Source organism: Zootoca vivipara, chromosome 4 (assembly GCF_965207765.1).
Source record: "Zootoca vivipara chromosome 4, rZooViv2.hap1.1, whole genome shotgun sequence".
NCBI classification, from domain to species: domain Eukaryota; kingdom Metazoa; phylum Chordata; class Lepidosauria; order Squamata; family Lacertidae; genus Zootoca; species Zootoca vivipara.
In genome coordinates this window covers 46,708,214-46,720,200 of record NC_142587.1, presented here as the reverse complement: position 1 = coordinate 46,720,200, position 11,987 = coordinate 46,708,214, and the positions used below count along the sequence as shown (strand labels likewise).

At 43.6% G+C, this 11,987-nt stretch overlaps 1 protein-coding gene across 5 annotated transcripts in view; it reads left to right on the top strand.

The window, feature by feature from the left end:
• Positions 1-500: 500 nt before the first annotated feature.
• CASK (calcium/calmodulin dependent serine protein kinase) overlaps positions 501-11,987 on the top strand; it is a 121,964-nt gene continuing 110,477 nt past the window's right edge. For 4 of the 5 annotated variants that reach the window (XM_035116666.3, XM_035116665.3, XM_035116664.3 and 1 more), the window contains exon 1: positions 501-1,270. In XM_035116666.3, coding sequence (XP_034972557.1) covers positions 1,212-1,270 — 59 coding nt within the window. In that variant the 5' untranslated portion in view covers positions 501-1,211. Of the gene's footprint in view, positions 1,271-2,379; positions 2,443-11,987 lie in introns of all 5 variants that reach the window. The other variant, XM_035116663.3, reaches the window with a different exon arrangement.

Here is an 11,987-nt window from a genome sequence, read left to right as displayed (position 1 = left end):
GCCCGGCTACATTACCTGTCCTTTCTCAGCCCCGTCTAACTTCTTGCACAAGCCAAACTGACGACTTGTTCCCATAAAAACTAGTCACGGGGGACAGAAACAACGCTGAGGAGGAACGCAGCTATTTCTCCGCAAACACTACACGCTGCTGCGCCGCGCCGCGCCGCGGAGCCGCTCTCACTTCTTCGCGCGAGCTCCTACCGGTACAAGCCTCACTACACTCAACAAGGACAGGCTCCAAAGCTACTACAATGAATGCCCGCCTGCCCAGAAGAGCGCTACGGCGCCCCGCCTCATTTTCCCCTTCGCCTTCCCTATGACGTTAACACACCCGCGTCTGCGCAGAGCGCTCCCTTTGCGCCCCTGCCCTGAAGGGAAGGGTGTTGTGGGCGTGGCTCTGCGCGCGGTTCTGGCAAAGGACTTGTCAAATGGGGGAAGAGGGGGGAGGGAGGGGGGACGAGAGAACGGGCGGGCGAGCGGGGTGGGGAGGAGGCAAAGAAGAAGAAGACTGCGCGCGCGCCCTTCGAAGAAGGGTGCGCGCGCGCTGGCTCTGGGCGGTTGCGTGACTGATTAGAAAGGTGGCGGCGGCGGCGGCGCGCCCGCCCTCCATTAAACAGCTTAGCGCGGCAGTTGCTTGGCGCGTGGTCGGAGCCGCGCCTGCCTCTCCCTCGCTCCCTCCCTGTGTGTGCGCGCGCGCGTTCTGTCTCTCTCTCTCTCTCTCTCTCCTCGGCCCCTTCGCGTGTGAGTGTGCACCAGTGGGGGAGGGGAGGCGAATGAGGCGGCTCTGCCTTCCGCCGGTTCATCTCCGTATCCATCCCCTCCGTGGTCCCTGCTCCACCCCGCCAGCCACCGCCTGCCGGCATTAGCCTCCAGGGCCGCAGCGGTGGGGGAGCAAAGGGAAAAGGGTCGCGGCGGACGGGGTGGGGAAAGGTGAGGACCTGGCGGCGGCGGCAGCAGCAACGAGAGAGACGGAGAGAGACACGCGGGGAGGCTGAGGCCCACAGGAGGACGGAACAAGGAGCGGCGGCTGAAGGGATTCCCGGCGTGGCCGTTGGAGCCTCCGGGGCGGATTTGGATCTGTGCGGCGTTAGGCGGCTGGGATTTAACGCGGTGGTGGCGGCGGCGCGTCGTGCGGGGAGCGCGGAGGGGATCGTGCCCGCGCCCCCTTCCCGCCTTTGCCGCCCGTGTGGCGAATTGCCCCCATCTGGACCATGGCCGACGACGACGTGCTGTTCGAGGATGTGTATGAGCTCTGCGAGGTGATCGGCAAGTAAGTGGCGGCGGCGGGAGAGGCAAATGGCCGGGGGGGGGATGAGAGGGAGGGCGAGAGAAAGAGACCGAGGCGACCGTGACCGAAGCAGCAAAGCCTCCTCCCCGACGGGAGGTGGTGGTGGGGAGAGAGATGCTCTGCTCCGTTCCCACCTGAGCAGCAGCTGCTGCTGCTGCTGCTGCTGCTGCGGCCGCCGTGTCTGTCTGAAGCAGGGAAGGGGGAGAGAGGGACCGGGTCCATGGCGTTGGGGCTGAGTGACACGACAAGTGAATCCGCCGTGGCGCCCACGCGCTTTCACATGGTGGGGGAAGTGACTTGATGATGGGGGGGCTGTTTCTTCTTCTTCTCCCTCCCCCCCCCTCGCCACCTTCGGGCACTCTGATTAAACCGGCTGTTTGCTCCTGCAGCTAACCTGGTTTTCTGCTTGCCCAGGTGTTGGCAGAGGTCTATGTGACCAGGAAGGTAGGCAAGGAAGGGATGGGGCGGGGGAATGTTTTTCCTCCACATCTTTCTGCTCTTGGGTGGTGTGCCTGGTATATTTGCACGCCAGGTGCCTTCCTGTGCTCTGCTGCATAATAGCCCAGCTCGTTAGCGACGATGTAAGTGACACTCAGGTAATGCTCAGTTTCTCTGTAAATATCCCCCCCCCCCCAATAATAATGATGAAGAGTGCAAAAGGAGATTTTTGGCTTTCTGGGGCTTATGCAACTGCTTTTAATTCGATGTTCGAGAGCTTGCATAAAACGCATAAAACTGAAGTTGCAGCGGTTGCTAAACTGCCACTGCCTGTCTGTTTTGGAGTGACCAGTTTGGTAGGTTGTTTGAAAATGGCAGCTCAAGTCTTCTTAGTTTGTAACTTGTGCAATTCTGTGCTAGTGGGAAATAAAATTAAGTATGATATTAAAAGGAAACAAAACCACACTTTATTTATCTCCATAGTTTTAGGTTAGTAGTGATACTGTGCTTTTTGTGAGCTTTCTACTTATTTTTATAGTTCTTGGTGATAAAACAAAAGTAGAATAAGATGCACCATTTTGAATGAACAGGTAACTTTGCATATTGGAGTTAACTGAAGATGCTTTAGCACTTAGGTGGCTTTCCTATTACAGATTTTGAAAGGATAACTACATGGTGAGGAAAACGCCTTTGGAAATGATTTACCTGGGAGTAAGGTATGCTTCTGAGTACAGGATTGCACTGTTTTCTTTCATTCTAATTTTGCTATAATAGTTGTCAGTTGTCTACTGTAAGACAATGCAGAAATTATATTTTTAGAATTTATTTTGTAATGTTTCTCTCAAAAATTTCTTTTATGGAGCTAAAATTGGTGTCTGCTTGCTCAAAATATTTGGTCTTGTAACACCTTTTGCCAAATACTTTATTGAATGTGTGTGTGTGTGTGTGTGTGTGTGTGTGTTACAAGTGTCTCCCAACTCTTAATTATTAATTTGTCTATGGGAATTCCAGTTTTTGAGAGATAATTTGGTCAGAACCCTAGAAGCATCAGTTAGAAATTCATGTGTTTGCTCCATAGTTCTCAGATTCATTCATTTATTTTACTTTGCTGCTCCAGTATACCATGTGATAGGGTTTTGTTTTGTTGCTTTTGCAATAAATGTGCTACCAATCATGTATTTCCAAAAGGTTATCCTCCTCCACTGGGAAGCTGCTGTCAATTAACACTATTTTGTACTGGAGGAAATGCAGAATTCCCTCTAGGTGACACTAAGACTGAGATCCTGCTCCCTGTCCTGCCACTGATAAATTACGGTATATCAGAAGGTGTTAGTGTTGGGAAAGGGCTTTTTCAGTTGTGGTCTCACACCTTTGGAACTTACTGGTATGATAACTTAATTTGGCCCTCTATTAGGTTTTAAATATTCCTTAAACCTCTTTTTATTCTACCAAACCTTTTCTTGGTTTTTAATGCTCGTTCTCTTTGTTCTAATTAGGTGCTGTTTTATGGGTTTTTATTTTAATGTCCTTGTTTCCAAATCATTTTCTGAAGGCTTTTGGCCCAAAAGACAGATTGAGGTGGGTAGGTGTAACTTAATAAATAATGACAAATGGTGTAGCTTTGAGCATAAGTGATGAATGAAGAAGTCCTAGATTCAATCTTAGGTAAAGTTTATTAGGTGTTGTGAGACCATAGGCCTTGGGATTGGATTCACAGGAGGAAGAAGAAATGGGGGGGGGGAATTGAATTGGGGAAGCCTTAGTAAGAAAGGGACCTCCCCTTTCCACGCTGTCTTTAACCATTATGCAAGAGGAAGCTGGGATGTCGGCTGTCCCCTCTGACCTTCCTAAATAGCGGGGGGTGGGCTTTGATCAGCCAGGAGGGAGGATGCTGAGATGGCTCAGTTGGTAGAGCATGAGACTCTTAATATCAGGGTCGTGAGTTTGAGCTCCACATTGGGGGGAAATTGCTGCATTGGAAGGGGTTGGACTAGATGACCCTTATGGTTCCTTCCAACTCTGATTCCAGTGTTAGAAACTCAGATATATAAGATAGGCACCAAGGCTACAGTCACCAAAACGGGATGTCTAGTTGCCATTTGGGGGTAAAACTGCTCTAAAGTCCTATTTTTCAAATGATGGACTGACTGTGATTGATTCTCAGTTAAACATCTGGCTAGTTCAGATGACAACCTTGAACTAGATTAAGTACTTTTAGAACTTAAAGAAGAAAAGTCACTCAATTCAGGGGCAGTTCACAGATCTACTGGCCTATTCCTACCTCTTTTTGTTAGCAGTGACTGCTCCTGCTCAGGCTGCAAAAAACAACAATGCATTTTGGTTCCAGAAATTCATTCTGATTGTACAGATAAAATATAGCTGATGAAATTCTACTGGATGGGGTATTGGTGTGTGAAAACAGTCCAGATCCAATGATCCCCAGGCATGCACCTCCAAATGATGAAGGTGCCAGGTGCCATCCTGGTTCCTAAGCATCTTCACTTGGTTGCAAGTGGTTGAAAGCCAGGTGCAAAATGAACCTGGTGCATGGATAATTTCAAACACTGTCTGATTCTATTATTCTAAGGCTGAAAAGAGGCAGCAGCAACTGAACAGAAGCATGAACATAAGGGTGTTGTCTTGTGACGGTGTTGCCTTCACTGACAAAAATTGACCCATCTGCCCTGACAGCATGTGTTTGTAATCTCAGCATTCCCACAAGATGAGTAACTTGTGACTAAACTCAAACATACCTTATCTTTAAAAGTTTGGCAGGTAGGGCAGGGAAACTTGTTGGGATACTTCCTTCTCTTACTTTTCTATGCTCCTGAAATCCTGAATCATGACTTCTGAGCACTATGTCTGCTGCCAAGGCTGTACAGTTACTTGCCTGAATAAGGATACTGTATCTTTCCTACTTACAAATTGAAGCCTTTGTCTGTGTGTTTTGAGCAGGGACCAGAGACGGATTAGGGGAGCACAAAGACTCAGAGTGCTGCAACTATTATATAGAATGGAAGTCAGGGGTGCTGAATTCTGGAGTGCTGCTGAAATTAGAGACTCCAAGGGGCCATGACATTACTTGGCTTTAGACAAGCCGGTATCAGTCAGACACAGCCCCTTTCTGTTTTGTTTTGTTTTGTTTTATATTCTGGCCTATCTTCCAAGGTAGTCCATATTGCTGTATTCAGTATTATTAAGACTGTGTACATAAAAGGCTTTGCCTACTTGGTGGGGGGAAGGAAGCTGTTTGCACACTATTGCTGTGTGGAATATGAATATGTGAGTACCATAAACTGCAAGACAGACTGTAGACAGTCCTGGAAAATTGTCTGACCTGGCAAAATGCAACTTTTTACATTCCTAACTCCAACAGGAGTGCTGCTTTAATGATTCTTTTAAAGTGGCAAATATCTACAAAGCTAATTCTCAGTAGTGATGCCTAGGCATCTTGTGAGCTTTTAAAGTAATTGCTCTCTTTAGAGGCTGTGCATTGGAATACACATCTAGCAGGTTTCTTAAGACAGGTATAAGCAATTGTGAAGAGGCTGTGGCACTCTGATTCCTTCTGAGATATTCCCAACCTCTTCCTCTCCTAGCTTTCAGTGGAAGTCTGTATGATAATTCTTTTACTTAAAGCACATCATTCTTATAATTTGCTCAATAAGACGCAAATCTTCTTTGCTACCAATGAATGAGATAATTGACAAGCACACATTGATATTCAAATTTTCTTATAATTCTTTAATCAGTTAATTGTTAATTGTACTTACATTTGAGTCTTTGTTGTTTTTCCATTGGTTTATGATGGCCTTCGCTGTACGATCTTTAGGTTCCCTATTCTCCCAAACTTTGACTGTAGGGGTGGAAGAACAATGGCACAGCAATTTTCTCTCTCACTGCTCAATTTGTTACATACTGTAGAGCAGGTATGGTGAACCTGTGGTCCTCAAGATGTTGCTGGACTCAAAAATTCCCATCCTCTCTTACCATTGACCCTGCTGGCTGGGTCTGAACTATCTTTTTTTTTTTGCATTGTTAAGGGTCTTGTGGGAATATGACCCAAAAGCTAAAATTATTTGAAGGTATAGATTGGCTGATTTTGAGGTCTTTATTTTGAAATCAAATCAATTCTAAGATCATAAATGTGTTTCATGGAAATGAATTTGATGGGCAGTCCAAATCCCTGGTTGGCAGTGGCAGGGCTAAATAGACCAGTGTAGCCACTGCTGCATCCATAGCCCTGCTACATGCACTAGTCAGGTGGGGGGAAGGGTGGGGAGAGACAAAAATGTCTATTTGCTGTGTGAGCTCCCAGGGCCATCTTAAGTATATTTGGCCCTGCACTACCCAGCCTGGCCGTAGGGCCGGCCCTGTGAGCTCCCAGGCTAGCAAAGCCTGAAAGGTCTCTGTTGGGCTTGATGTCAAAGAGTTCTGTCCCAAAGTGTCTCATTTTGAAGGTTACCATTGACTACTGCTGGCAAGGGGATACTGCAGGTGGGAGCTTCTGCCTGCCTTTTGTTTGGGTATTGGGGTGCTCCTTATTAGCAGGGTTGGGCAGAAAGGCACCTCCAGCTCAACCACACACTCCCTCCAGCATGGCAGATCAAAGGTTTGGATTAGTTCATCAGGATTGCAGCTGTGCATATTTGGACCCTTAGTAAAATTACGGTACTTTTAAGTTTTATTAGTTCTAGTGGAGTTTACTTTCAGGTGTGTAGATGTAGCCATTATTGTTTGTATCGAATGATCATATATAGCAGTAATAATAATAGCTGCTGTTGGTGGTTGTGGTTGTGTGAACGTATAAATATATGCTGGCTGGTGTGTGAAAATATATGTTATTTTCTAATGGGGGAAATAAACAGTGATGAATTCCAGATCTTTACATTCCCAGACATACTAATTAGACATAGTCTTATTCTTAAATTCTTTCAATAGGGTCAGAAAGATCATTGTTGTAATTAACTTTCTGCATAAGCAGTATCTATTTAGAATCTAGTAGACATACCTTGGTTTTCTCTCTTATTTAAATTTATGATCTGCCAAAATTTATTTTGTATAAGCTGTTTCTCTACCCACGCAGTTGTGCATGTGTAAAGTTTTGATATACTGATTTAACTTCTAAATAGCTTGGTCTCTAACTTTAAAATATTCATGCAATTTAAAGTGTAAATATCTCACAAAGATAAGGATGATCTGATATTTACTGTGGAAGGAACATGATTTTCAAAGAACCTGTTTTTTGAGTGCTTGAACAATGGTGCTTTCATCTAAGTGATAGGCACCCCCCCCCCCAGTTCACATCATTCTGAATGGATAGGATTAAACTCTTGCTTTAGCATGTCAGCAAAAACTTATTACAATCTGGATTTAGACACACACTAATAGTATAATATGATATGATATAATATAATAATATTCAACTATACTCAGACTCCGAATAAAGACCTGATAAATATAATGTTAACACTTTAGGAAGTTTTATTTCACATATTTAGTTTAATTAAAGGGAAAAGTGAATTTTTCAGGAGACGAACTGGAAAGCGCATGTGTCATTTTTGTGTGAACATACCTAATAAAAATAATAAAAATAATAATTATTCCCCACCCATCTGGCTGGGTTTCCACTAAATGGATAAAAGTGTGCAATCTCAGTTAAAACAATTGTTAATTTGAATAATCATAATCATAATAGTTCTTGTACCCTGCCTGTCTGATTGTATTGTCCCAGGTGCTCTGGGGGACTTCCCACAAAATTTAACAGAACACAACAAAACATCAAACATTAAAAGCTTCCTGAAACTAGGCTGCCTTCAGGTGTATATTAAAAGTCACATGATTGTTTATCTCTTTGACATCTGATAGGAGGGCATTCCATGGGTCAGGTGCAGCTACCAAGAAGGCCCTCTTCCTGGTTCCCTGTAATTTTACTTCTCACAATGAGGGAACTTCCAGAAGCCCTTGGAGCTGGACCTCAGTGTCCAGGTTGAACAATAGGGTACAGCCCTTCAGGTATACAGGGCTGAAGCCATTTAGTGCTTTGAAGGCCAACATTTTACATCCTTATACTTAAAACATCAGAATTAACTGTGTTGTTGGCTAAACAATTGCTTGGTTGTAAAGATCCACAGTGAAACTGGGCAGAATCTCAGGCTGGGATCCACTTGTGTTATCCGTACAGTATACTGAAACTGAAAGCTTGTTTGCCTTGCATCGCCTCCAGCCTCCTCTTGGTAACAATCTAACTAAGAGGATCACACAGCTGCTGGTTAAGAGAATCTCATATAGCTGGACTTTCAGGCTGACACAGAATTACAGTTAGTGGGTTGTGTTTCACATTGACTAACCAAGTACATAAAGCCTGTAAAGCCTTGGTTAGATTTGGGATATGTTTAAATTTTAATGTCTCCAAGATAAAGTAATAATTTATTTTTTATATTGTTCAGGTTGGGATGTTTGCATATTATGTAATAGATGTAATTGGTCACCCCCTCTAACTTAGTACCAATAGGATTGTCACCAAAATGGAATCATTGAGAAGGAGGGAGGAATTCCAAGGTTTGCAGAAGCATAGGAAAACTTTATCAACCCTCCTAAACAGCAGGGAACCAAACAGCTCTCTGAGGGCTGAGCTGTGTGGGTGAGGGAACAGAAAACCCCACAGAGGAAGGAATGGAATGGAGCATCTTGAATTGAGGGTGTGGCTGACTGGCCGGAATATCAAAGATGCGCACTCCAGTACTTTGCTACATGTTTCATTCATATTGTCATCTCTATATGAAGTTTTTCAAGGATGACAAACTATTACAAATTTATAGTTTGAACTAGTGCTTATAATGAATTTGCATAATCATGTGTATGAAGGACTTTATTGGTATACCCAGCTTTGTGATTTTTTTTAAAAAAGTATAAATGTAGAGCTTGAGCAGTATCCCAACTTTGCCTGCATGGGCAAGTTAGAGGTCCTGGAGTTTTTGGAAAGCTAGATGAACCAGCACTTGGAATGGGGATTGGGAACCAGTGAAAAACTAACAGTTTTAAAGTTATGTATTCTTGTCTTGTCAGAGCCAGTTACTATTCTGGCAGTGGCATTTTGAACCACTTAAATTCTTGAGCATGATTTAAAGGGCAGTCTCATGTTGGGTTTGTTACAATAGTCCTACTGGGAAGTTACTAAAGTTTGCATTATTTTGGCAAGGGCTTTCCTTCCTGGAATAACAAAGTTGCATTGTTGTGTCCAGAAAGAGACAGGCAGACTCTAGAGACTGAAGCTGCTGTTGGAACACAGGCAGTGACCATTTTATACAGGGTTCTGTAAAATCCAGGACACCCCTAAAGTTGTTGAGTTTTTGTTTTGTTTTTGTTTTTTTACAAAAATGCCACAAAAAGATGTCACTTACGCCTTTGAAATCCCAGTACAGTGATACCTCAGGTTACGGACTTAATTCATTCTGGAGGTCCGTTCTTAACCCGAAACTGTTCTTAACCTGAGGGACACTTTCACTAATGGGGCCTCACACTGCCACCACGCCACTGGTGCACGATTTCCGTTCTCATCCTGAGGCGAAGTTCGTACCCAAGGTACTTCTGGGTTAGTGGAGTTTGTAACCCGAAGCATTTGTAACCCGAGGTGCTTGTAACCGGAGGTACCACTGTAATGTCTGGGAAAATCTGGATGTATGGCAGCCCTGAGCATGTATAAGTGTGCCCCACACCATAATGCCCCTTTTCTGCCTCTTCTGGGTCCCAAAGCCATTGCGCATCCATTGGGCGTGCTTAAAGTGGTCGTCACCTGTACCTATGGATATTTTACTATAGGGGCTCAATTGAAAGTGAGCATAGCTAGCTCACTACAGAAAATATTTGTCACTCTTTAAGTGTTTATACCATAGCTGCCAAGTTATCCCTTTTTTAAAGGGATTTTCCCTTATGCTGAATAGGCTTCCTTGCGAGAAAAGGGAAAACTTGGCAGCTATGGTTTATACTCGCTAGCTACCATTCTTTGTTGTATTCACTACAAGTGGATTACACATCCACTCTGGTTGTATTTTCAGCTCTTTCGAATGGCCCTCATCTACATCTCTTTTCTGCATACTTAATGTTACACTCCTGTCTTTTACACTCCTGCTCAGCCTTCCAGCAGTGTGATTTACTGGATAGAGCATTGGACTTGGACTGTGGAGATCCAGTTCAGTTCCCCACTCAGAAATGAAACTCTTTGGGCCAGTCATCACAGAAGATATGCCACATATGCTCAAAAAACACAACCAGCCCCATTGAAGCAGGGGCCAGCACCAGATGTTCTTTCCTGCAAAGCAGCTAAGGACACAAGAAGAACCCTGCTGGATCAGGCTAAAGAGCTATGTAGTCAGATTCTGTTCTCACAACAGTACAGATACCTGTGGGAAGCTTGCAAGCACAAACCAATGACAATAGAATTCTCCCCACTGGTGATTCCTGGCAACTAGTATTTGGAGGCATACTGCCTCTGTCAGGGGAGTTAGAACATAGCTTTCATGGCTAGTAAAGTGGATTTTTAGGGGTTGGGGGCTTGATAAGTCTCTCACTCAATTTAACACACATATGCAAATATATATAGTTCATGCTTTCTTGAAGCTTACAGCTGGCCACTTGAAAATACAGTGCTGCATTAGATAGAGAATTGGTCTTACCCAGCATCTTATGTTCTTAAACTCTTTGAAAACATCTTAGTAAAATTGAGGACCCCCTTGGCCCATATATATCGGATTGATTACTGAGGTCACCTGGAGGAGTCCTAATAGTTGTTCTGTTGTGTTTTAGAAGACCGACTGGCTTCAATTAGAAGCCAGGCGCTTAGTGTTGATAGTCACGCACTCTTCCAACAGAGACTTGGCAGGCATCCTCACTGTTAATTTTCAGATGCCTCTTGGAGGCCTTTTTATGTGACAGGCCTATTCAGTTGTTTAATTTTTTTCAAGATAGTTATTTGTATGATTATTATTGTATTTTATGTTTATTATACTTGCATACTTTGTTGCACACAGCTTAGATATGCGAGGGGTGGTCTGTAAATAATTTTATGAATAAATCTTATACATTGATCTGGCATTTTAATATGAGAGTGCTCAACTTCTGAAACACTTTGCAATCTCTAGGAATTTGAATGGAATTTCCTGGTTACATAATTTCTTAATGCAATGATGTTTTTTTTTTTAAGTACCTATGTTATTCCATAAGAATTGTTCAGAAATTGACAGACTGGCAATAGGTTTATTAGGACAAACCAAAAAGTCACAAAATAGTAAGTTTTTTTAGTACCCTAGAACTATTAATCAGGCTGGAACTTAAGTGAAGGGAGGGAGAGAGAGGAAGGAAAAGAGCTGGCTTGATGTTAAAGCCACAAAGTCTGCATTTAGTCACTGTCTTAAGATGGAGTGTAGGAGTAGATAACAGACTTAATTGGATTAGGATCAACCATGTGCTATGTAGATTTCAGGGTGCACCTAGGATTGCTGGAGCAAAGAAGCAAAGAATGTCTAATATCTCATTTTTAAAATTACATGAAACCAAGGTTCCTTAAAACTAAAATAAAGGATACCAGAAAGCAAATTATACCAGATTTCTGCTTAGTTGATGGAAATTAGGTGCTCAGAACATTCATCATTTTAAAATCCTTTTATGTCTACACTCAGCATATGTTTGACTTTTCCAATCTTAACTACATAGAGGATGCTGGAGATGAAAATAATTTCTAAAGGACATGATCTGCTAACTTTTTCCACAGAAGCTTGTTTTGAAAACTTGGCTACCACTGCAGTAAGCAAGGGAGGGCATGGAGAGGACTTATTTTGTGGAGTGAAAAGTAGTAATGGATTGATTTCAATTGAAAGCAGATTCCTAGACTCAGACCTCATTTGTACTATACAGTGGTACCTCTGGTTAAGAACTTAATTCATTCTGGAGGTCCATTCTTAACCTGAAAATGTTCTTAACCTGAGGTACCACTTTAGCTAATGGGACCTCCCGCTGCCGCCATGCCACCGCCATGTGATTTCTGTTCTCATCCTGAAGCAAAGTTCTTAACCCGAGATACTCTTTCTGGGTTACCGGCGTCTGTAACCTGAAGCATCTGTAACCCGAGGTACCACTGTACATTTAAAGCAGCATTATTCGGCTTAAAACCGTTGTGGGTTCTTCTCCAAAGAATCCTGGGAACTGTAAAACTGCAATTCCCAGGATTCATTGGGGTAAACTATGATAGAGTTTTCAGCGGTTG